Consider the following 24,639-nt stretch of genomic DNA (forward strand, 5'->3'; position numbering starts at 1 on the left):
AAATTTTATAATCCAAGGAAGGTGGGCTCTGTGACAAAGTGAAATAGAAATACAAAATTATAGAACGGTGCATTCAGATATGATGGAGTCATATCCTCTCCTGAAATTTAGGAACATTTTAGAATCCTACAGTTACTTGTATTTTGGATTCTCTCACTGCATTGCAGGTTATTGTAAAAACAAAAATTGGTATTCTTCACTAAATCTTTTCTGTTACTCTTGTAGAGGTTCTGGATTTTATTGATCAGTTCCATTTATATAATCCTGACTGTCATTAACTTCTATATTAATGTCTCAATGCGTTTGAAATCAGAAATATACATTTTAAAAGTGAATAAAAACAAATATACATTAGAAGTTCAATTCATACAGTATTGAAAAGCAAACTAGGGTCACCTGGGTGGCTCAGTGGTTAAGCGTCTGCCTTCGGCTCAGGCCATGGTCCCAGGGTCCTGGGATCGAGCCCCACGTTGGGCTCCCTACTCGGTGGGAGGCCTGCTTCTTCCTCTCCCACTCCCCCTGCTTGTGTTCCCTCTCTCGCGGTCTCTCTCGCGCGCGCGTGGTCTCTCTCTCTGTCAAATAAATAAATCTTTAAAAAAAAAAAAAAAAAAGAAAAGAAAACTAGGGGTGCCTGGATGGCTTATTTGGTGGAGCATATGACTCTTGATCTTGGGGTTGTAAGTTAGAGCCCCACCTTGAGTGAAGGGATTACTTAAAAAAAATCTTTAAAAAACAAACTAAAAAACAAATTGGTGTTATAAATTTCTTGTCAAGAGTTCAATTAGTGAAATATACAAAATAATTTTCACTTTTCAGTGAATCTGAATTCTAGTGCATGCCTAATCATTTATTTTCTAACTTTGTCATTTAGAACGACTTTAAGTTAATGAAAAAGTAATTCATTCAGTATTTAATTCACTTAGGCTAGATTGGTATCGTGTTGAATGCTTGAAATGAAGTCAACACAGTCTTAAAAGAAACTATATTTTGGCTTTTAATTTTTATTTTGTGTTTTGATTAAGTAAAAAATAAGATTAAACTACTGTATTTTGCCTAATGTCTTATAAACTTTTACTTTTTTAAGGAATTGGACAAGGTGTCCCTGTGGTGGCACTTATATTTGAGGGCGGGCCAAATGTTATCCTCACAGTTTTAGAGTATCTTCAAGAAAGTCCTCCTGTTCCAGTCGTTGTTTGTGAAGGAACAGGCAGAGCTGCAGATCTACTAGCATATATTCATAAGCAAACAGAAGAGGGAGGGTAAGTGTGTGATTACAAAAAGATTTCAGTAACTATGTAAAGAGGCTTGTGGCTTTTAGAGTATTAGATTCCTTTCAGTATTTTATGAACATGAAAATTTAAAGGTTAATACAGTACCTTGTACAGTTTGAGGAAATAGCTTATCTAATACATTATTGGAATGAATTAAAATATAACAGTCTACATAGAGAACAATTTTGCAAGATCTGTCAAACATACAGAGGCACATATCTTTGGGCCCATTAGATCCATTTCTAGGAATTGTTTATACAGATGTACTTTTTTATACATGTGAAATACATAAAAAGTTACTCATTACAGTGTTTATAAAAGTAAAAGATTGGTACAAAATAGAATGTATATCAAGAGGGCTAGATAAATTATGGTATATCTACATAACAGAATAGTTTGTAACTAAGAAAGGTTGGTATCTGTGTACTAGATTTGGGAAATTACCAAAGTATATGTATGGAAAAAGGAAAGCAGTTGAGATGGAACTGGGCAGATGGAAGATAGTGGGAAAGAGACTTTCACGATGAATTTTCATTTTTATGTTTAATAATGTTTTATATCATCATATTTTTGAGCCATATAAATATATTAACTATGAGGAAGAGAGAAAAATGTGAATGTGCTCATGTGTAAGACATCTTGAAGTATTGCTTAATACACCATAATATCTTAAAATTAGGTTTATAGAGTATCTTATAAAATGTGAGTAGTACTGTTGCAGCACATGCCTTGTAAAACAATTTAAAATAATTCAAAGAACTCTGAGAAACAAACTGAGGGCTCTAGAGGGGAGGGGGCTGGGTCAGCCTGGTGATGGGTATTAAAGAGGGCACGTACTGCATGGAGCACTGGGTGTTATACGCAAACAATGAATCATGGAACACTACATCAAAAACTAATGATGTAATGTATGGTGATTAACATAACTTAATAAAATTAAAAAAAATAATTCAAAGAGAAAAATAACTCCATTTTCCCCCCATATGACTTACAGTTGGGAGTCTCATAAAGGATAATATTTCACTCAGGGTCAAGTATTTAATATTAATACATTATCTCTAAAGGTCTTACATGGATTCGCCTATACTTCATATTAGATTCTACAAATAATAGAAATTGAAATCAGTGAATTAATTATGTTTGCTCTCCAGCAATCTTCCTGATGCAGCAGAGCCAGATATTATTTCAACCATCAAAAAAACATTTAACTTTGGCCAGAATGAAGCAGTTCATTTATTTCAAACACTGATGGAGTGCATGAAAAGAAAGGAGCTTGTAAGTAGATTTCAGCAGAATAAGCCTTTTTATTTCATTCAAAACACGTTATAAAATAGGTGAAATATTTTTTTTTTTAAGATTTTATTTATTTTGAAAGGAAAGAGAGTGCATGTGGGGTGGGGCAAAGGGGGAGGGTCGGGGAGAAAGAAAGAATCCGAAGCAAAATCTGCACTGAGCACTGAGCCCCATATGGGGCTCCATCCTGGGGCTCGATCCTGTGACTGCGAGATCATGACCTGAGCCAAAACCAAGAGTTGGACACTTACCCAACAGAATGAGGCACTCAAGCACCCTGAAATACTTTTGCTTTTAATTTGGATTTAAAATTTTAAAGTATTTTTTAACCATGGAAAGATGTCATTTATTGGGATCTGGGTGGCTCAGCCGTTAAGCGTCTGCCTTCAGCTCGGGTCATGATCCCAGGATCTTGGGATCGAGCCCCGCATCGGGCTCCCTGCTCTGCGGGAGGCCTGCTTCTCCCTCTCCCACTCCCCCTGCTTGTGTTCCCTCTCACTGTGTCTCTCTCTCTCAAATAAATAAATAAAATCTTGAAGAAAAAAAAGTCATTTATTGTTTTCTTCAAACAGAGTGATATCAGAGAAGGATTAGTTTTTATATGGTATTGAGACATATATTTGCACTAATGTTTTAGGAAAAGTTTGATAACTAGGCCTCAACAGATTATATCTAGAATCAAGGAAGAACTGTAAAGAGTAGTTAAAGGCTTCTCTAAAATATATTTGGAAGAGCGCCTGGCTGGCTCAGTCAGTAGAGCAAAGCAACTCTTGATCTCAGGGTTGTACGTTCGAGCCCCACATTGGGTGTAGAGATTACTGGAAAAAAAAAACTCAAAAAAAAAAAATAGAATATATTTGGAAAAAAATTTATTTTACTCTGAATGCTCAAATTAAATTAAAGATCAATGTTGCTTAATTTCAGTTATCTAAACATAGGCTTAAGTTTTCAGAGATAAAATTTTTTAACAACTGTGACAGGTAGATGATAACATGATTTAATCTGCTGTTTTTCATACATTTCCTTTTTGTACACAATAAAGTTGCAAAATGTGTATGGGGTTATGATAGTCTTCTACTTTATGAAAAAATGTTATTAAATAAGAACCTCTCAAGTGGCATTTCACTTCAAATAATTTAAAGAAATTTCCAGTAAAAGGATTGAAGAAAACACTTTTCATTCAAGAACACTATTATATAGGGACGTCTGGGTGGCTCAGTTGGTTCAGCGCCTGCCTTCGGCTCAGGTCATGATCCCAGGGTCCTGGGATCGAGTCCTGCATTGGGCTCCCTGCTCAGCGGGGAGCTTTCTCTTCCCTCTGCCTGCCGCTGCCCCTGCTTGTGTGCGCTGTCTCTCTTTCTCTCTGACCAATAAATAAACTCTTAAAAAACAAAACAAAACACATATATACATTACTTGAGTTAAATGTTCACTCTGCAGGAAGAACATCAGGATTTACTCAGACATATAATCTGTAGTCTTAGGCCATAAGTTGCTTACTCTAGTAAAGGACCTAAGATAGGTCAAAAAATGAATATAGTATGAAACTAAATATTTTTAGTATACTTGCCATTTTTATTTGGTAAATGATAGGAGTTTTTAATTTTGTGGGGATTTTTGGTTGAAATGAAGTAATTTCTGATCAAAAACCCCCCAAAACATTATCTCCCATGTAGTCTGAAATTACTTTTATATACCTTATGCCTTGGCTTTGAAAATATAAAGGCATAATATTATGAATTGATCTTTAGATCACGGTTTTCCACATTGGATCAGATGAACATCAAGATATAGATGTAGCAATACTTACTGCACTGCTTAAAGGTAAGATTTAAAAATTTTTTTATTTGTAATATCTTATTTATAGCCTATTTATATAAGATAGAACTTTTTAATCGAGCTAAATGTTTGGGAACTGAATTTTTCAATAATTGTTCTTTGTGGAAGACACAGTGTTACCTTTCTGTGACAGTAAATGGGCTTTTGTTTTGTCTTGTAGAAATTTTAAAAAAATTTTAATTTCTAGCAGGGTTTTTGCCAGCAGACCCATTTAATTACAGTATTAAGAATGTTGCGCATTTTTAATTGGCTGAAAGCAAGTGTTTAAAGGTAACGAGGTCTTGGTTGATAGAAATTAAAACATTCTTAAACATGCTGTTTTCATTCTGAAAGGAAGTTTGGAAAGAAAGCTAGTGGTATCTTTGAGGACTAAAGGGTTAACACACATCCCATTGAACTGTGTTGTCCTCTCATCTTGCCAAAGACATCCAACCGATAAACAGAATTACAGTGAAAAATCTTGCCAAAAATTAGAAGCTGAAACAGTGTCCCATCTTGGTGGGTACTTGAAAGTCCAGGTATGCAGTGAAGTGACAGGAGCAGAGCAAGAGGACACCGTATTGTTGTTATTCACAAGAATTTCCCAAATATTAGACCGTAATAAATTGCCAATAGAATAAACATTTAAAAAATACTATAATAAAATATATTTACATCTTGGGAAAAAGATGTCATAAGTAATAGAAAATCAGAAACTCTTATAAAGGGAAAGATCAATAAATGGGATTGCATACATAGAAAAAATAAAAAGAGAACACCTAACCTAATATTTGCCATAGACTTCTTTGTGCTAGCCACTGTGTTTTAGTGTTTTATACTGTTTATCATTTAATCTCACAACAACCCTAGGAGGCAGATTTCCTATTATTTCCTCATTTTATAGGTGAGGAAATTAAGGAATAGGAATCTGGAGGGACCACAAAGAGTTGTTATAAACTAATAGTAAGATGATGACTACCTCATGGGAAAGTGAGTCAATTTATGTAAAAGATGTTAGCAGAATAATATAAATGCTTGGGAAAAATGTGGAAAGATGGTTAATATTATAATTAAAACAGAGTAAATCTTAATACAGAAGCATTTTACTCCCCTCTTGGATATTTTTGTACCATTGATAGATGATATCACCTTTCTGGAACATATTTTGGCAGTATATCAAAAGTTTTAAAGTATATATTCTTTACCCAGCATTTTGGCTTCTATAGAATCATTCTATTTAAATAATCAAGCATGTGCATAAAAATATACTCACCAAAAAATTCAAAATAATCTGAATGGCCACTAGAGTGTTTTTGAGGCAACTTTAGTTCACCTGTAAAAGTATTAATATGTATATAAGGTAATCTCTATGTACTGTTCTACAAAACTAAGGTGTGATGTTAAGGTACATAAAATAGGTTACTAAATACTTTGTATAGTATCATATACTTTTGCATAGACAAAAGTATTTGTATGAATTTATATATGCGCAGAAAAGTGCATGTTCTTTGTGGAAGACAGGATGTTTTTCATAATCTTAACATGGTACTGTCTCTGTGATAGAAACAGATATCTTTGTTTTATTCTTACTGCTCTGCATTCTGAATTGTTCGCAATGAATGAGGCTGTGTGTTTTCTGTAGTTGGAAAATAAAAGCCCTCAACCCTGGGGGGTAACCTTATCTCTCTGAGGCAGGCTGCCTCTGAACAGTGACTGAAATGAGCTATGTAAGTTAATTAAAAGGGAATGGGGAGAATTCATAAGTGCTCACATTTTAATAGAGATAAATTAATTGATCTTGTCAACTGTTTTCTCTGTTCAATTAGGCACTAATGCATCTGCATTTGACCAGCTCATCCTTACATTGGCATGGGATAGAGTTGACATTGCCAAAAATCATGTGTTTGTTTATGGACAGCAGTGGCTGGTATGTAAATAATCTATATACACTATGAAATTAAATTAGACTGTGTAATAACAAAGTATTTGCTGGAACTGTGATCTAAGTTGACATTTTATGTCTGCCTAAAATGCAAAATTGGTTTAGCTAAACATTTCTACAGCATCCAGATCCATTTAGGATTTAATAAGTTCTGTTTTCTTCATGATAAAACCTTACTTTCTATAGGGTATAGATCGCTAAAAATCCTAGAACTGAAAGAAGTCTTAGAAATAGTGCCTATACATCTGTTTTTTTTTTTTTAAGACTTTACTTATTTTGACAGCACAAGTAGGCAGAGCGGCACACAGAGACAGAGGGAGAGGGAGAAGCAGGCTCTCTGCTGAGCAGGGAGCCCAATGTGGGTCTTGATCCCAGGACCCTGGGATCATGACCTGAGCCGAAGGCAGCCGCTTAACCGACTGAGCCCCCCAGGCGCCCGTACATCTGTGTTTATCAGGGATACTGGCCTGTAATTTTCTTGGGTCATTATCTGAATTTGCTATCAGGTTAATGCTAGCCTCATAAAATAAGTTTGGAAGAGTTTCCTCCTCCTTTATTTTTTGGAAGAGATTAAGAAGGATTGGTATTAATTCTTCGAATGTTTGGTAGTATTCACCAGTGAGCAGCCTGGTCCTGCTCTCCTGTTTGTTGATAGGTTTTTGATTATTGATTCAATCTCCTTACTAGTGATTGGTCTGTTCACATTTTCCGTTTCATCATGATTCAGTCTTGGTAGGTTGTATTTTCCCAGGAATTTAGCCATTTCTTCTAGGTTGTCCAAATTTTTTTTAAAACATTTATTTGTTAGAGAGAGAGAGAAGGAGAGAGCACAAGCAGGAGGAGCGGAAGAGGGAGAGGGAAAAGCAGGCTCCCCTCAGAGTAGGGAGCCCATAGGTTGTGCTTTTCTTTTCTTTTTTTTTAGTTTATTTATTTAAAGATTTTCTTTATTTGACAGAGAGAGACACAGCGAGAGAGGGAACACAAGCAGGGGGTTGGGAAGGGGAGAAACAGGCTTCCTGCTGAGCAGGGAGCCCTATGCAGGGCTCCATCCCAGGACCCCAGGATCATGACCTGAGCCGAAGGCAGATGCTTAACAACTGAACCACCCAGGCACCCCCGTTTTTGTTTTTTTTTTTAAGGTTTTATTTATTTGAGAGAGAGAACATGAGAGAGAGAGAGCACGAGCAGTGGGCAGGGGTTGAGGGAGAGGGAGAAGCAGACTGCCCACTGAGCAGGGAGCCCGACATGGGGCTCAGACCCAGGACCCCATGATCATGACCTGAGCCGAAGTGAGACACTTAGCCGACTGAGCCACCCAAGGCACCTGGTTGTCCCAATTTTGTAGTATATAATCATTCATAGTAGTCTCATAATCATTTGTATTTCTGTGGTATTAGTTGTAACATCTCCTGTTTTATTTCTTATTTTGAGTCCTCTCCTTTTTTTGGTGAGTCTAACTAAAGGTTTCTCAACCTTTTGTTTATCTTTTCAAGGAACCAGCTCTTAATTTGATCTTCTTTATGTTATTTTAGTTTCTATTTCATTAATTTCTATATTAATCTTTCTTATTTCCTTCTTACCAATTTTGGATTATTTTGTTTATTCTTTTTCTCATTCCTTGAGATGTAAAGTTAGGTGTTTGAGACTTTTAAAATTTCTTGAGATAGGCATTTATTGCTGTCAGCTTTCCTCTTAGAACTGCTTTTGCTCCATTCTACAAATTTTGGTATTTTTATTTCCATTTTCAGTTGTTTCAAGGTATTTTTGTTTGTTTCTTCTTTGACTCACTGGTTGTTCAGTGGCATGTTATTTAATTTTCACATATTTGTGAATTTTCCAGTTCTTTTTCATAGAACTCATTTCTAGTTTCATACCATTGTGGTTGAAAAAGATGATTGATATGATTTCAGTCTTCCTAATTTTTTTTTTTTAAAGATTTTATATATTTATTTGAGAGAGAGAATGAGAGAGAGCACATGAGAGGGAGGAGGGTCAGAGGGAGAAGCAGACTCCCTGCTCAGCAGGGAGCCCGAGGTGGGACTCGATCCCGGGACTCCAGGATCATGACCTGAGCCAAAGGCAGTTGCTTAACCAACTGAGCTACCCAGGCGCCCAGTCCTCCTAATTTTATTAAGACTTGTTTATGGCCTACCATATGATCTAGCCTGGAAAATATTCCATATTCACTTGACAGAATGTGTGTTCTTTTGCTTTTGGATGGGGATGTTCTGTAAATATCTGTTAAGTCCATTTAAGGCCAATGTTTTCTTATTGATTTTCTGTCTGGATGATCTATCGATGTAAGGGGGGTGTATTAAAGTATCCTACCATTACTGTATTGCTGTCTCTTTCTCCCTTTGTGTCTTTTATTATTTGCTTTATATATTTAGGTCCTCCTGGGTTGAATGCATAAATATTTACAAATGTTGGTTGGATTGACTCCTTTATTATCATGTAATGCCTTCTTTGTCTTATTACAGTGTTCGTTTTAAAGTCTGTTTTGTCTGAGATAAGTATCGCTATTCCATCTGTCTTTTGGTTTCCATTTGCAGGGAATATCTTATCCTGTCCCTTCACTTTTAGTCTGTGACTTTACATCTAAAGTGAGTCTCTTGCAGGCATCATATAGGTGATGAGTCTTGGTTGTTTTTTTTTTTTTTTAATCCATTTAAACGCTGTGCATTTTGATTGGAACATTTAGTCCATTTATGTTTAAAGTAATTTTTGATAGCTATGTACTTATTGCCATTTTGTTCATTGTTTTCTGGCTTGATGGATTAATGGATAAGGAAATTGTGTATATATACAATGGAGTATTATTCAGCCATAAGAAAGTGAAATCTTGGTATTTGCAACAACATAGATGGATCTTGAGATCATTGTGCTAGGTGAAATATAAATACCATGTGATCTCTTTTATATGTGGAATAAAAAAGAAAAATCAAGCTCATAGATAACAGAACAGATTGGGGTGGGGAAATGGGGAAAATGGGTGAAGGGGTCAAAAGGTTAAAAGAAAAAAGAAGGGAAAGGGGGGAGGAAGGAAGGAATGAAAAGGGAAAAAAGAAATAGTCCTCTATGTACAAGAGAAGAAAGGGAGGGAAGGAGGGCGGGAGGGAGGGAGGAAGGAAGAGAAAAAAAAAGAAATAGTCCTCTATGTACAAGAGAATTCATTACAAAAAAAAAAAAAGAATTCATTACAGTGTTATCTTAGATGTTTAGACAGTTCCTTCCACGGTCTTTCCCATCTCCCATCTTACTAAATGGCAACAACCTTTTCCCAGTTTGGGGATAAGAAATCTTAGTGTCGTTTTTTATTTTCTCTTTTTCATATATTCCAGTCCAATTCCCTTTGTAAATGTTTTCAGATCTACTTTCAAAATACCCAATTTTTTATCATCCTGGTCCAATCTGCTATCAGCCTTCTATACTGTTTTAGTAGCATCCTCCTTGGTTTCCTTATTCTCATTCTTCCTCTTAGACAGAAGATGGATCACATCACATTTACACAGAGCATAATCCAGAGCCCTTATGATGGCCTATAGGGCTTCACATCTTCTGCCCTATTAACTACCTCTCTTACCTTATGTGTTTACACCATTCCCTTTGCACTCTTTTATGTAGCCATATTGGCGTCTTCTTAAAACATACTAAGAATGCTCCCCTCATCTTTGTACTTGCTGTTTTTTTCTCTCTGGAACAGTTTCCTCCAGATGCCTACCTGGACTTGATTTTTCTTTTTCTCGTTTCCTTTTTTTAAAAAAACATTTATTTAAGTAATGTCTGTACCCAATATGGGGCTCAAACTCACGACCCCGAGATCAAGAGTTACGTGCTCTTCTGTCTGAGCCAGCCAGGCACCCCTCTTTTTCTGGTTTCTAACCAAACATGTCCTCCTCAGGCTTTTACTGTCCACCCTATTTTATTAAGGTTTATTTACTTCAGAGAGAGAGAGCACGAGCGTGTGTGGGTGGGGGGACGGGCAGAGAGAGAATCCCAAGCAGATTCCACGCTGAGTGCGGACCCTGACTTGGAGCTTGATCTCATAACCCTGAGATCAGGACCTGAGCCAAAACCAAGAGTCGCTCAACTGATTGCACCACCCAGGCACCCCATCCACCCTACTTTATTAGCAGTCCCCTGTGACAGCATTTTCTGTGTTCTTTGCCATTTTTTTCTTTAGCATTTATCACCATATATCTTAGTCATTTGTTTCTCTTTCTACTCCTAGAAAGTAAATTTTACAGAAGCAAGAATATTTAAAAAAAAAAAAAAAGAATTTTTTTGTTAACCTGCTGTATTCACAGACTGGCATAGTAAACACTTGACAAATTTTTGTTACATGTCTGAATCACTGGGAAGCTTGGCAAAATAAATGTTCATCCCCACCTTGGATTATTTTATCCAGTCTTTACAGAGGGTGAGCTAGATCTTTTTTTTTTTTTTTAAGATTTTATTTATTTATTCGACAGAGAGAGAGATAGCCAGAGAGGGAACACAAGCAGGGGGAGTGGGAGAGGGAGAAGCAGGCCTCCCGCCGAGCGGGGAGCCCGATGCGGGGATCGATCCCAGGACCCCGGGATCATGACCTGAGCCGAAGGCAGACGCTTAACGACTGAGCCACCCAGGCGCCCCTGAGCTAGATCTTTTCTATCTACAAAGTGTAAACAGCAAATTGCAGAAAAGTATGCATAGCATGAACTTCATTGTAGCAAATTCTGTTTATGGATGTACACACATTCAGGCATATCTGCAGGCAGTGTGTAGTCATAGAACCTTTCTGGAAACTGTTATTATGGGATATGTTTGTAGAGATGAGGGCCAGAGGAGACAAAGTTTCATTTTATACCAATTTGGTATTTGATTATTTTTTTAAACCATGGGAATGTATTTCCTATAAATAATAAAAAAGAATAGTCACTTCCATTCTTGTAGGACTACAGCGGAAAAAATTAATGTTAATCAGCTGTGGTAAAACTGTAACAGTAAACCAACCTTTTATTCCGTTGAATAACTTCATTGGGGTTTTTAATTTCCTCAGATGTAAAGGCATGGACAAAGCTTTTATCTTCTATGTATATGTGGTTTATGTCATGGATTTGTTCTGCACAATATTATCTATTTGATTTTGTGCTTTCCTTCATGCTAGAGTTTGCAGCATAATTGTTTTACTGTTTTTCCTCTTCATTTGTTAGGAGCTCAGAATGCATTGAATGTATGAAGAAATGCAGAACAAAACAGATACTTTTTCTTTAAACCTTTTTTTCTCAGATGTGAAAATTTTGTCAGGCTTTATTTTGTTTTAAGGCTGTGGTTATAAACCTAATTCAGATAGAATGTTTCTTTTTGTTCAATTCAGATAGAACCTGTCAGTTTTATTATGACCTTTTTATTATATGAAAATTGACTTTCATTGAGTGCATTTCTATACAAATTAAAAAAAAACAATATAATGCCCTATTGTAATAAAGACAAATGAAAGTGATTTATAATAAAAATAGATACTTTAGTGCAGAGGTGCTTAAGAATGGCAACATATAGATAGCATTACTAATTAGATGCTTACACTTATTTTATGTAGAATCAGTGTAAATGCAGCAGTTGTGAGTGCACACTAATACCGAATGTTGTTGGTGACTTACATTCCATGCGAGCAGAAAAACACCCATGAAGACGACCAAATAGGAATTAAGAGTACAGATAGTTAATGTTAGAATGAGTAATAACATCAGAATTATTTGTATGTCATAAGAGAAAGAAAGAATCTTAACTAGAATAGGAATAACATGCCATGATAAATGACCAGTTGTTAGTATGAGAAAATAAGTTTTACAGTGTTATTAATTAGTTTGGCCTTATCTTTAAGTGCAGTGTCAAAATATTTCTCTTGTTATGACATAGAACTGAGTGGTAAAAAAATACTGCAGAAAAAAGATCTTTCATCTTGAAAACCCATCATGTGTAAGGTTTGCATTTAGTCTATATCCTGAAAAAGATCTGGTGACCAAATCCTTTGCTGAGTGATGAAAATAGAGGATACATTGGAGAAAGAAATGTTAATAGAAGCTACTGTAGAGAAGTTGTATAGTTGTATAGTTGTCTAGTAAACTTCTGAAGACAGAATCAGAGTAAGATTGGAAAACGAGAGGTAGAAAAAGAAAAACAATCATTTTGGTATTGATTTTTCACCACAAAGTTTTATTTTATCATATGGTACCAAAATATTAAAAATACGCAGAAGTTGGGGTGCTTGGGTGGCTCAGGTGGTTAAGCATCTGCCTTCGGTTCGGGTCATGATCCTGGGATCCGGGGATCAAGCCCTGCATCAGACTCTGCTCCGTGGGGAGCCTGCTTCTCCCTCTCCCTCTGCCTACAGCTCTCTCTCTCTCTCTGTCAAATAAATAAAATCTTAAAAAAATATATACAGAAGCAATAATATGAGATATTAAAGTATCTTAATATCATACATATAATACATATGTATATGTATCATATAAATATATATACATATAAATATGAGATATTAAAGTATCTTAATATCATACATATAAAATATATTAATATTAAATATATTAATGTTCTATTAATAAAATACCCGTACTTAATGAAATCTCTATATTTGTGTCTTCACTAATTTAATAGCATTTGATTCAGAGTTTGTTGAAATCTATCTAAAGAGTCCCTAAAAACTTAAAAGGGACATTAAACTCAAACAGCACAGATTGTGTTGCTGTTTGGAGATGTTATTTTTCTCTAATGGTGAATAATTCTGTTAAAGTTCTCAAGAAAGAAATTTATATGGTGGTTGTATTTTTGGAAAGTTCATTTTGTAAAACAAACCGTGACAATACTTTGTGTTTATATGTAAAGCAGAACTATTGCATTTTTATTCATGAACATGTAACAGGATAACAAAGTTGTGTGAGATATGGGACAATTCCTTTTTGAGTGAAATTGTCTGGCATGTTGTATGATCTCTGGTATCCTTTGAATGTTGGTAATAATGGCCCCCAGTTATTAAAATGATCCCTCAAAAAAACCTTTCCTAAACATTGAGAACTGTTGCTCTTAAGATATTTTTCCCCTAAATTGACTTAATGATGGATTCTTTTTTTTTTTCTTATCCCTATGTAACACTTACTCTCCTGCAGAAATACTGCTTATGAAATGTTCTTTGGGGAATGCTACTCTATAGAAGTCTTTTCTGCTATTCTCTTTATACCTTGAGTCTTATCCTTTTACTATTTTGCGTGGGTGGTTTGTGTTTTTTTTTTTTTTTGAGGTGGGGGCGGGGCAGAGCAAGAGGGAGAGAGAGAGAATCTTAGCAGGCTCCGCACACAGCGTGGAGCTGGATGTGGGGCTTGATCTCACAACCCTGAAATCATGACCTGAGCCAAAATCAAGAGTTGAAGACTTAACTGGCTGAGCCCCCCAGGTGCCCCTATTTTGCATCTTTTTAATTTTGTTCTAATACTGTTCAGGAACAAATAAGAACTTGCATTTAGAACTATGTGTATAATTAGACTGTGAAATATATTGATTAATTTTTATTTTCTTTTAGGTTGGGTCCTTGGAACAAGCTATGCTTGATGCTCTTGTAATGGATAGAGTTGCATTTGTGAAACTTCTTATTGAAAATGGAGTAAGCATGCATAAATTCCTTACCATTCCTAGACTGGAAGAACTTTATAACACAGTAAGTATATGTTAAAATTCTTTGTTGACTAAGGTTATCTCTTTGGGAAGTGTCATTGTACCTGAACATATCCAGTTCTACTGCTAAAACCTTTAATGATTTTCTTGATTACTTGGAAGAATTACAGCCAGTGTTAGGGTGGGTTGGTTATGTGACAATCTGAAACCCTTTCCTTGTTTCTGAGATTTTCCCTGTCACCATAGTCACATAGGAAGGAGGTAAAGTGTTAATAACCCTGTCTCCCATTCCTTCCCCTCACCCCTTTTTAAAACCATAGAATCAGCTTCTTAATTACAGAGTCATTGTATTTTCTTCTTCTTTTTTTTCTCTTGGGTGGTCATTTGTTACACCAAACTTCTTTTGATGCCTTTTCTTAATGGATGAATTACACATTGTTTTTTCTTTTCTCCTTTTTTTTTTTTACATTCGTGATTTTGACCTTGTGGTATCCCTTTTTTAGCTTACATACAATTTTTTGTTTTTTTTTCTAAAGAGCTCCTGAAAACTGTTTCCTTTACAAAGCCTTTCTCAGTTCATGTGTCTAGCATTGGAGAGAGTAAATACTGCCCTTGTTACTGGTTTTCCGTGTTACCAACATTAATTTAATTGTACTATATTTTGAGGTACACTATTACCAAATCCTAGCTTTCTAACTTTGACTTCTCTGCAAAGCTGTCTGTTCATTCATCAGTTTCTGCCTGTTTATCTCCTCCTTTTCATTCCTAATGTCTTTGTACTTTGTGTTTATAGCAGTCTTATAGTAATCTAATCTCCTTGTCCTTTCTTCAGATCAGTTCTTTAAGCTAATTATTATAACCCTATATTTTACCGTACCTTTCCCCAGTTAAAAAAATCTTTGATAGCTCCCCAATGTGTATAGAATAATACCCAAGCTCTTAGCTTGATTTCCAAAGTTTTTCAGCTTTTGAGATTTTACCCTAGCTAACTGTCACTTGGCCTTTTATTCCCACACCTACCTTCCCATACTGGATGTTTCATTTATGTTTCTACCTATTATTAGTCCCCCAAAATATAAACTTTTTAAAAAAGCATTTCTTGTATACACACTGCTGGTGTGTGTTTTTCTCAGCTACTCTGCACTTACTGGAATTTTATTCATTATTTAGAACATAGTTCTAATCTGTGCCACTGCCTCCACGAACCCATTGGCATAGTTCGTTGAGGACAATTATATCTTCCCTATGGATTGTAAATTTCTTTTGAGTAGGGATTATATCTTTATTTTCCCCCATTTTTTTTCTTTAATAGTATCTAGCACAGTTAGATTGAACTTTGTTGGCATTCTACTCTTTCTAGCAAACAGGTATAAAAATTAAAAGGATTATTCATTGTGCTGAAGTAATAAGATATACCCCTGAAGTGTAAAGCAGTTATAAAAGTAATAAAAAATAAAAAGTGATCCCATTAGCAAGGCAGGTAATTTTATTAATTGTGTAACTCAGAGTTATTAAGATGATATTTACTTTTCAGCATCAGTTATTGATAGGACCCTGATAACAAAGTTTGAGAACCACTACTTTATCATGTTATATAATCCTTTAACTTTAAACAAAGCTTATCAGTAACTGATTTTATTTGACAGAGAGACCGCAAGAGAGGGAATACAAGCAGGGGGAGTGGGAGAGGGAGAAGCAGGCTTCCCACAGAGCAGGGAGCCTAATGTGGGGCTCGATCCCAGGACCCTGGGATCATGACCTGAGCCAAGGCAGACGCCTAATGACTGAGCCACCCAGGCACCCCTAGATATTATGTAGAATTTTAAAGCTGGGGCGCCTGGGTAGCTGTCAGTTAAGCGTCTGCTTTCAACTCAGGTCATGATCCCGAAGTCTGGGGATCGAGTCCCGTGTCAGGCTCCCTGCTCAGTGGAGGGTCTGCTTCTCCCTTTTCCTCTGTCCTGTTCATGCTCTCTCTCTTGCTCTCTCTCAAATAAATAAATTTTCTAAAAAATTAAAAAAGTGTACAGCTCCATTCAGTGAAAGAAATGTAAATTAAAGATAGAATTGTAAAGCTTTCAAAGTTTGCATGATTTAAAATTTGTGTTTTTGCATAAGTAAAACATAACCTAAATTATACATCTTTTTGAAGGTAAATATGATATGAAATGGTTTATCTTTTTCTTTGCTCCATTTTATGAACAGAACTCAATTAGCTGAAAAACAATATAATTTGAGAACAGAACTTATTTAGCTGAAAAACAATATAATTTGAGCAACAATATAATTTCATAAAGTCCTGTAAGTAACAAAAGAAGTTGTTACATTATTTTGAAGAAAAATAATAATTTGCTTTAATTTTTTTCTCCTTAAAGAAACAAGGTCCAACTAATCCAATGCTATTTCATCTTGTTCGGGATGTCAAACAGGTAAGAGTTTATTTTGTTTTTGAAAATGCTATTTTCAAAATTGGTTATACTTCATCTGTTTCAAAACACATTTAAATATTGTACATCTTAAAAATATCAATAAAATGACATTTAGAGCAAGATAAAATAAGAGCTAAGTTTGTGGTAACGTAGCAGTAAAGAGCATAATATATCAGAAATCAAGAAAAAGAAAAGTTTATGAAATTAAGACCAATTTTTCTGAGTTTCTAGTCATATGAGATCCAGTGTTATGAATTTCATAATGCTCATTGGTCCCTAAACAAAGATCATTGATAGAATGTATCTTCTTTCTCTGTATTCAAAAGAAATTTGTTACCTCGACCAGTAAAGGACATTGAGTAAAGACATTGAAGGATACACTGGATGGTGATCTTCGTGGCAGATTTTGCCAGTAAAAATGCTAAAATGTTGAAATCATGCATGAATGCTCTCTTTAATATCCACTATTGATCATGATCTAAAGCCATTCTGTGGTGACCAAATTTGATGCACTAATATCCCCCTTCTCTTCTATTGGGATTCTTTGTGAATTAACTAATATCCCCCTTCTCTTCTGTTGGGATTCTTTGTGAATTAATAGTTTTAGACGTTTATTAAAAATTTTATAGTCATTTAAAATATTGGTATCTAATAGTTTTATTTTCATTAAGTGAAGAGATAATTGTTTAATTAATTGAAATATTTTTTTAGTTTCTGAACTAAAACACTTTTTTTCTAGAATTCTTCAAACTTTTACTTGTTATTAAATGTGAGTGTACTATTAAAAAACTGAAAAATTAAAATAGGAATGTCATTTTCTGTTTTAATTTTTTGTTTTGTCACTTATTTAATAAACTAACATCCCATAGGAAGAACATAGATTTTATTTAAAAATATTTTTCTTCAATTCAATTTTTTTCATGTGATTTCCTTTATAGCTTTATTAAAAATTTCACATACCATAAAATTGATCCATTTAAAGTGTTTAGTTCAATGGCTTTTAGTATATTCACAGTTGCACAACTATCACTACAATCTAATTTTAGAGTAACCCTGTACCCATTAGCAGTCACTCCCCATTCCTGCTTTCTTCTCTACTTCCTGCCTCTCTCCTGCCCTAGGCAACTGTTAATCTACTTTCTATCTGTATGGATTTGCCTATTCTGGACATTTCACATTGCTTTGTGGTTTTTTTGGTTGTTAAAATAATTAAGGCTTTTTTTTTTTTCCCCCCCATTTTTCCCAGAAAGCTTGAGTGATGGGGGAGACCTTCAGTCCAGGGGTTTCTAAAACACATTTGCATTATGATTTACTTATGTGGGTTAGCAGAAGGAACTATAGTTTTTAATTCTAGAAACAAGAGATTTGTTATAAATTGACTGTCTTTACATTGGTGGCTGTACTAAAGCCAATTTTTTTTATTTCTGTAAGTGAAAAATCCTAAAGGAAAGGCAGTAATTGACTATATTCTGATTCAAATTAATAAGTTGAGTGTTGTAAGTAGTATTTGTATAGTTTGAGAAATTGCTTGTCATACTTTTTTTTTTAGGCAACTCACATTATTTCCCTTAATTTAAATATTTCCCATTTAAGTGGGATCATATCATATGGTATTTGTCAAATATTTTAAAAAACAGAAAACTAAAAACATGCATGATAATCCTCATTCATAAAGCATATTTTGAGGTTGCACAAGACAAAATAAAAAGAAAAATCTTGCATTTAAGGTGAGAAAATATATATTTTAAAGATTTTATTTGAGAGAGAGAGAGCATGAGCAAGGGGAGGGGTAGAGGGAGAGAGAGAAGCAGACTCCCCACTGAGGAGGGAGCTGGATATGGGACTCGATTCCAGGACCCTGGGATCATGACCTGAGCCGAAGGCAAACACTTAACCGACTGAGCCACCCAGGCACCCGAAAATATTTTTGATTAATTTTTAAATCAGAGATTTAAGGAATATAAGTATCTAGATATTTAAAACTTCACAGATGAAACCAAATTATAAAAGGTATAAGCATTTTTAAAAGTCCTGGGGGACCTAGGGGCCCCTGGGTGGCTTAGTCAGTTAAGCATCCAGCTCTTGATTTTGGCTCAGGTTGTGAGATCCAGCCCTGCATCAGGTCCCGCACTCAGCATGGAGTCTCCTTGAGATTTTCTCTCTCCCTGTCCCTCTGCCCCTCCCCCCTGTGTGCGCATGCAGGCTCACTTGCTCTCTCTCTAAAATAAAATCTTAAAAAATTTTTAAGTACTAATTTTATCAAATTATAATTAGGGAAATGGAAAGAATGGTGATGGTAGGAGGGCAGAATTGGTTAATATATGTAAATTGTCTTATGATTAAAAACCCTTTTAAGATTATTTAATGAGATTAACCAAATATTTGATTCTGAACAAGCAATCTTCCAAACTCACAAATGGCTCATGTTCTAAAAAATTGTTGCCCTGGGAAAATGAAGTCTTAGTTCTAAACAGTGTTGTAAGTGGTAGTTTAAGTCTTAGATGAGACTATAAAAACTTGTGTAACCTGTAATATAACCAATATAATTTTGGCTAAAAAGTACTTATAAGTACTTATGGGCCTGTCTGGAAACATAATCAACATTTATAGCATTGTTTTTGCAGGAAAATATAATTTATGGTAATGTGCCACAGTGAAAATGGAATACTTAACTCTTAGACGTTCCTTTGCCTCTATGTGTGAAGTATTAGGGCAGTGGAAAGATCAAATGCTTTTGCTGCTATAAGCCATACTTCTGTCCTGAGCACCTTTGTGACTTCAAAACTTCAGAATCCCCTCTTCTTACATACAAATAGCTAACAGACACATGAAAAAATGTTCATCATCATTAGCCATCAGGGAAATCCAAATCAAAACCACACTGAGATACCACCTTACACCAGTTAGAATGGCAAAAATGGACAGGGAAAGAAACAACAAATGTTGGAGAGGTTGTGGAGAAAGGGGAACCCTCTTACACTGTTGGTGGGAATGCAAGTTGGTACAGCCACTTTGGAAAACAGTGTGGAGGTTCCTCAAAAATTTAAAAATAGAGCTACCCTATGACCCAGCAATTGCATTCCTGGGTATTTACCCCAAAGACACAGATGTAGTGAAAAGAAGGGCCATATGCACCCCAAAGTTCATAGCAGCAATGTCCACAATAGCCAAACTGTGGAAAGAGCCAAGATGCCCTTCAACAGATGAATGGATAAAGAAGATGTGGTCCATATATACAATGGAATATTACTCAGCCATCAGAAAAGATGAATACCCAACTTTTACATCAACATGGATGGGACTGGAGGAGATTATGCTCAGTGAAATAAGTCAAGCAGAGAAAGTCAATTATCATATGGTTTCACTTATTTGTGGAACATAAGGAATAACATGGAGGACATTAGAAGAAGGAAGGGAAAAATGGGCGGGGGGAATTGGAGGGAGAGATGAACCATGAGGGACTATGGACCTGAGAAACAAACAGGGTTTTAGAGGGGAGGGGGGAGGGGGGATTGGTTAGCCTGGTGATGGGTATTAAGGAGGGCACGTACTGCATGGAGCACTGGGTGTTATACGAAAACAATAGATCGTGGATCACTACATCAAAAACTAATGATGTATTGTATGGTGACTAACATAATAAAATAAAAAAAAAAAAAGATATTTACAGTTGAAACTGCCCAAAAAAAAAAAGAATCCCCTCTTCTTATAGAAGGAAATGAGGAACAAGTTACTTCCTTCTCCTGTAAAGATAGCTGCTGGCAACCCCAGCTTCTTGTAACAAGTAAACATTTGTTATTTTGGAGAGTGGGTGCATTTCTAGGCATGCATGGAAATATTGAGAAATATCCTGTCTATTTAAAACTAATATTTTGTTTCCAGGGAAATCTTCCTCCAGGATATAAGATCACCCTAATCGATATAGGACTTGTTATTGAATATCTTATGGGAGGAACCTATAGATGCACCTACACTCGGAAACGTTTTCGATTAATATATAATAGTCTTGGTGGAAATAATCGGGTATGTAATATTTTTGGGGAAGACTATATATGTCCTTTGTATTGTACACTTTATAAGTTAAGAATTCATAAAAACTCATATACTTTAAAAGTTTAAAATTAGGGCGCCTGGGTGGCTCAGTTGGTTAAGCGACTGCCTTCGGCTCAGGTCATGATCCTGGAGTCCCGGGATCGAGTCCCACATCGGGCTCCCTGCTCAGCAAGGAGTCTGCTTCTCCCTCTGACCCTCCTTTCTCTCATGCTCTCTGTCTCTCATTCTCTCTCTCTCAAGTAAATAAAATCTTAAAAAAAAAAACAAAAAACAAAAAAACCCCACAAAAGTTTAAAATTACTTTTTATATTAGAATAGTGAAAGTAGCATTGTCTTAAAAATACAATATTTTCAACTGTAAGAGTACATAGAACTATTTTGTAATTGAAATCCAAAACAAATCATTATTTTCTGTGTGTGAACAAACACATTTGTACGTATGTATGAATTCTTGAATTTTTATGACTTATCAGTGTATTTAAATCTGTAAAAACTAATAAGCTTTCATTTTCAGAGGTCTGGCCGAAATACCTCCAGCAGCACTCCTCAGTTGCGCAAGAGTCATGAATCTTTTGGCAATAGGGCAGATAAAAAGGAAAAAATGAGGCACAATCATTTCATTAAAACAGCACAGCCCTATCGACCAAAGGTATGTTTCCATAAATTTTAACCTTTTCTGAATTTTGTTCTAATTTACTAGTATTTATGAAAGAGAAAACTACTTGTTTTAGCAAGAATGAACTTTTGTTTGTAGACACATCTTTGATTTTTCATTTTCCCATATACAAATGAGTTAACGATTCTGTGAAGTTTTTTATATTTAGTTATGATAAAAATTTTTCAATGTTTTGATAAATACTAAACTGCCTCCTTCTATTCCACTGTAACTGATTAACAGCGTGCAAGATAAGTATTTTAGACACACTTTTCTTCCATTAAAGTTATTTTATCAGATATTAGTTGAAATATTTAAGTCCTTCCTTTAATTTTGGAAAACTTTATTACAATGATTTTTTTTTTTTTTTAGAAATACCATTTCTATAAAACCTGAGCTATAATAAAATAAAGTATGTAAAATTTATAAATTTATACCATTTTGATTTGTGCAGTCTATATGAAGTTGAAGAATAGTGTAGAGATTTTATAAAAATTCTCACATTAATGTCATATGGCCTTATTATAATCAATCTTAGACATTTGTTTTCCATTGAAGATTGATACAGCTGTGGAAGAAGGAAAGAAGAAGAGAGCCAAAGATGAAATTGTAGATATTGATGATCCAGAAACCAAGCGCTTTCCTTATCCACTTAATGAACTGTTAATTTGGGCTTGCCTTATGAAGAGACAGGTCATGGCCCGTTTTTTATGGCAGCATGGTGAAGAATCAATGGCTAAAGCATTAGTTGCCTGTAAGATCTATCGTTCAATGGCATATGAAGCAAAGCAGAGTGACCTTGTAGATGATACTTCAGAAGAATTGAAACAGTATTCTAAGTAAGTTATATTTTATCATTTCAAACATTTAAGAAATACAACAAGATCATGTTTAAGTGGAGGTTATAGTGTCATGCAATAAATCAGTATATATACGTATAATTTTATTGGCACAATTAAAATGTATTAGGTACTTTTAATTTATTTTTTTTATTGAGAGGGAGATAGAGAATCTTAAGCAGCCTCCTTTCTGGGGCGTCGACTTAGAGGGCGAGTCTCAGGCTTGATCTTCCAACCCTGAGATCATGACCTGAGCCAAAATCAGGAGTTGGTAGCTTAACTGACTGAGCCACCCAGGCACCCCAAAATGTATTAGGTACTTCTTAAAATTCAGAAGGAAACTTTCCTGTTTATGCACATAAAAAGAGGTTATTGTTTACAACTCAAGAGTTAAATGTTTTGGCAAGAAAGAAGAAATGCCAGAAGTCAGTTTAATAATTGCACATACTAGCAATTAATTAGATTAGGAAAAGTTCCATTTGGAGTGGTAAGGAGAAGAAAAAAATAAGGTTTTGAGCTGTGTTCTAAGGAAATGAATTGAATTCAACTGGAAGGGCATTTCAGAAGGTGGAACTACATACATGGAAGAGTAAAACAGTTCACAGAAGTTTACATTTAGGGTAATAATGACTATCAAGCTGGAAAGATAGTTTGTAGGAAACCTTATGATGGAAAATAGGACTTAGCTCTCCTAAAATGGGCTGTCTTTGGAAGAGAGTAAATGTTATTAGTGAAAATAAGCAGGGATCTTACGATCACTTACTCTGGGGATCTAAGATTCAGATGTTTTTCATGATTAGGTTAGTCCCTATTCACATTATTCTTTCTACTGGGTACCAAACCTTTTTTATGTTTTTTTTTTTTTAAGATTTTATTTATTTGAGAGAGAGACAGAGATAGCAACAGAGATAGCGAGAGAGAACACAAGTGGGAAAGAGAGGGAGAAGCAGGCTTCCCGCTGAGCAGGGAGCCCGATGACCTGGGAGCCCGATGACCCGGGGCTGGATCCCAGGACCCTGGGATCATGACCCGAACCTGAGGCAGATACTTAACCACCTGAGCCACCTGGGCACCCCTATGTTTGAAATACGATATAGGTAAGAGTTTTTGTACAGAGCAGCTGAACATTGTCAATTTGGGTTTCCTGTGAGACTGGAGTTTTATTTCCAAGACCAGTGGAAAATGCTCTGGAGTCACCTTCTCAGACTTGTTCTTCATGTGACATATTTTAATATTTTGTTATATCTGCTTAGTAATAGATATCTGGAAACAGCTGTTATGATTCTAATGCCTTATAATTCCCTGAGTGTGTGTTAAAATATTAAATATAAATGTTGTTATATTAAATATAAAATGTTATGAAATTATATAAGAATAGTGTCTTAAACTGCAGTTTGGTAATGTGAATGTTTTGGCCTTTATCTTTTGATAGTGATTTTGGTCAACTCGCAGTTGAATTACTAGAACAATCCTTCAGACAGGATGAAACCATGGCTATGAAATTGCTCACTTATGAACTGAAAAACTGGAGTAATTCCACCTGCCTCAAGTTAGCAGTTTCTTCAAGACTTAGACCTTTTGTAGCTCACACCTGTACACAAATGTTGTTATCTGATATGTGGATGGGAAGGCTGAATATGAGGAAAAATTCCTGGTACAAGGTATACCTTAGAAACAGTTATATCTAGTATGTGATTAGATAAAAAGAACAGAGGGATTAGCCCAGATATATAGTAAAATGTCTTGATTTATGAGGGTGGTGGGGCTGGCAGTGTTGGCATTTTATCTCAAGGGGCATGAAATGGCCTCTTCTTTCCTTCTGTTCTTCACTCTGAATCCTTTTCAGGTATGGTGTATAATTATTGCCCCTCTCTAAGCCAGAAGCATGAGGGCAACAAAGGAAGTATTGGTGTTTACAGCCCTGAGCAGCAATGAAAAAAGTTCCTTCTTTATGAAAAGATGATTTCCAAATTCTAAAATTGAGAACCTGTCTACTAACTTAATAATTTGTTACTTTTTTCTTAAATAATTACATGAAGTATATTGGGTATACCTAGTTTTTATGGTTAAGAATTTGGATAAAATGTTAGCTGATACTTTTGGTTTCATCATAGTGAGAGATACTACTTTAAACTTTCCTTTTCATTATCTTATATCTTAAATAAGGTACAGAGATGTAGAAGGCAGAAATCAGGCAAGTGGTTTAACCATTGTAAGTAGATAACAAATACTGATCATCTAATAATAATGGTGAAAGATTAACCAATAGAAACCCTGATACACAATTATAATTTTTTTGTGCTTTAGGATTGTGCAGGTAATAACGTAAAATTTTACAAATAAATCTGTTTATAGAGGCACAAGCTGAGTAATCATGTTACGACATGGAACAGTTGCAAAGAGTTTTAGGATAAAATTATGCACATAACAACTTCATAAGACTTGAATTTTATTTAAACAAAAACGTATTTTCTGAACAAATAATTAGTAAATCTTTTCTGTATCCTCATATCATAGTACCCAAATGTTTTGTTACTCCTTAAAACAATTCAACCTGGGCCTCTTTAAATATAATAATCAAGTATAAAAATGAAGTTTCTGGTTTTTCCCCTATACTAACAGGGGCAGATTGGCTAACTAATAATCAAGATATTTTTTATTTTTTTTATTCTTGAAGGTAATTAATTTT

The 24,639-nt window shown here is 35.2% G+C and overlaps 1 protein-coding gene across 4 annotated transcripts in view; it reads left to right on the forward strand.

Moving 5' to 3' along the window:
• TRPM7 (transient receptor potential cation channel subfamily M member 7) overlaps positions 1–24,639 on the forward strand; it is a 118,227-nt gene that overhangs the window by 46,905 nt on the left and 46,683 nt on the right. For all 4 annotated transcript variants that reach the window (XR_010405020.1, XM_045900083.3, XM_064570481.1 and 1 more), the window contains exons 8-17: positions 1,085–1,259; positions 2,423–2,546; positions 4,316–4,388; positions 6,209–6,309; positions 13,886–14,020; positions 16,350–16,403; positions 20,286–20,426; positions 20,971–21,105; positions 21,670–21,950; positions 23,383–23,611. Coding sequence is in view for 3 of the 4 variants with exons in the window: in XM_045900083.3 (XP_045756039.1) it covers positions 1,085–1,259; positions 2,423–2,546; positions 4,316–4,388; positions 6,209–6,309; positions 13,886–14,020; positions 16,350–16,403; positions 20,286–20,426; positions 20,971–21,105; positions 21,670–21,950; positions 23,383–23,611 (1,448 nt within the window). In the remaining variant the exon portion in view is untranslated. The remainder of the gene's footprint in view (positions 1–1,084; positions 1,260–2,422; positions 2,547–4,315; positions 4,389–6,208; positions 6,310–13,885; positions 14,021–16,349; positions 16,404–20,285; positions 20,427–20,970; positions 21,106–21,669; positions 21,951–23,382; positions 23,612–24,639) is intronic.

The sequence above is a fragment of the Mirounga angustirostris genome, unplaced genomic scaffold, assembly GCF_029215605.1.
Source record: "Mirounga angustirostris isolate CCGP_5_RB_7025 unplaced genomic scaffold, mMirAng1.0.hap1 SCAF_9, whole genome shotgun sequence".
In the NCBI taxonomy this organism is placed as follows: Eukaryota; Metazoa; Chordata; class Mammalia; order Carnivora; family Phocidae; genus Mirounga; species Mirounga angustirostris.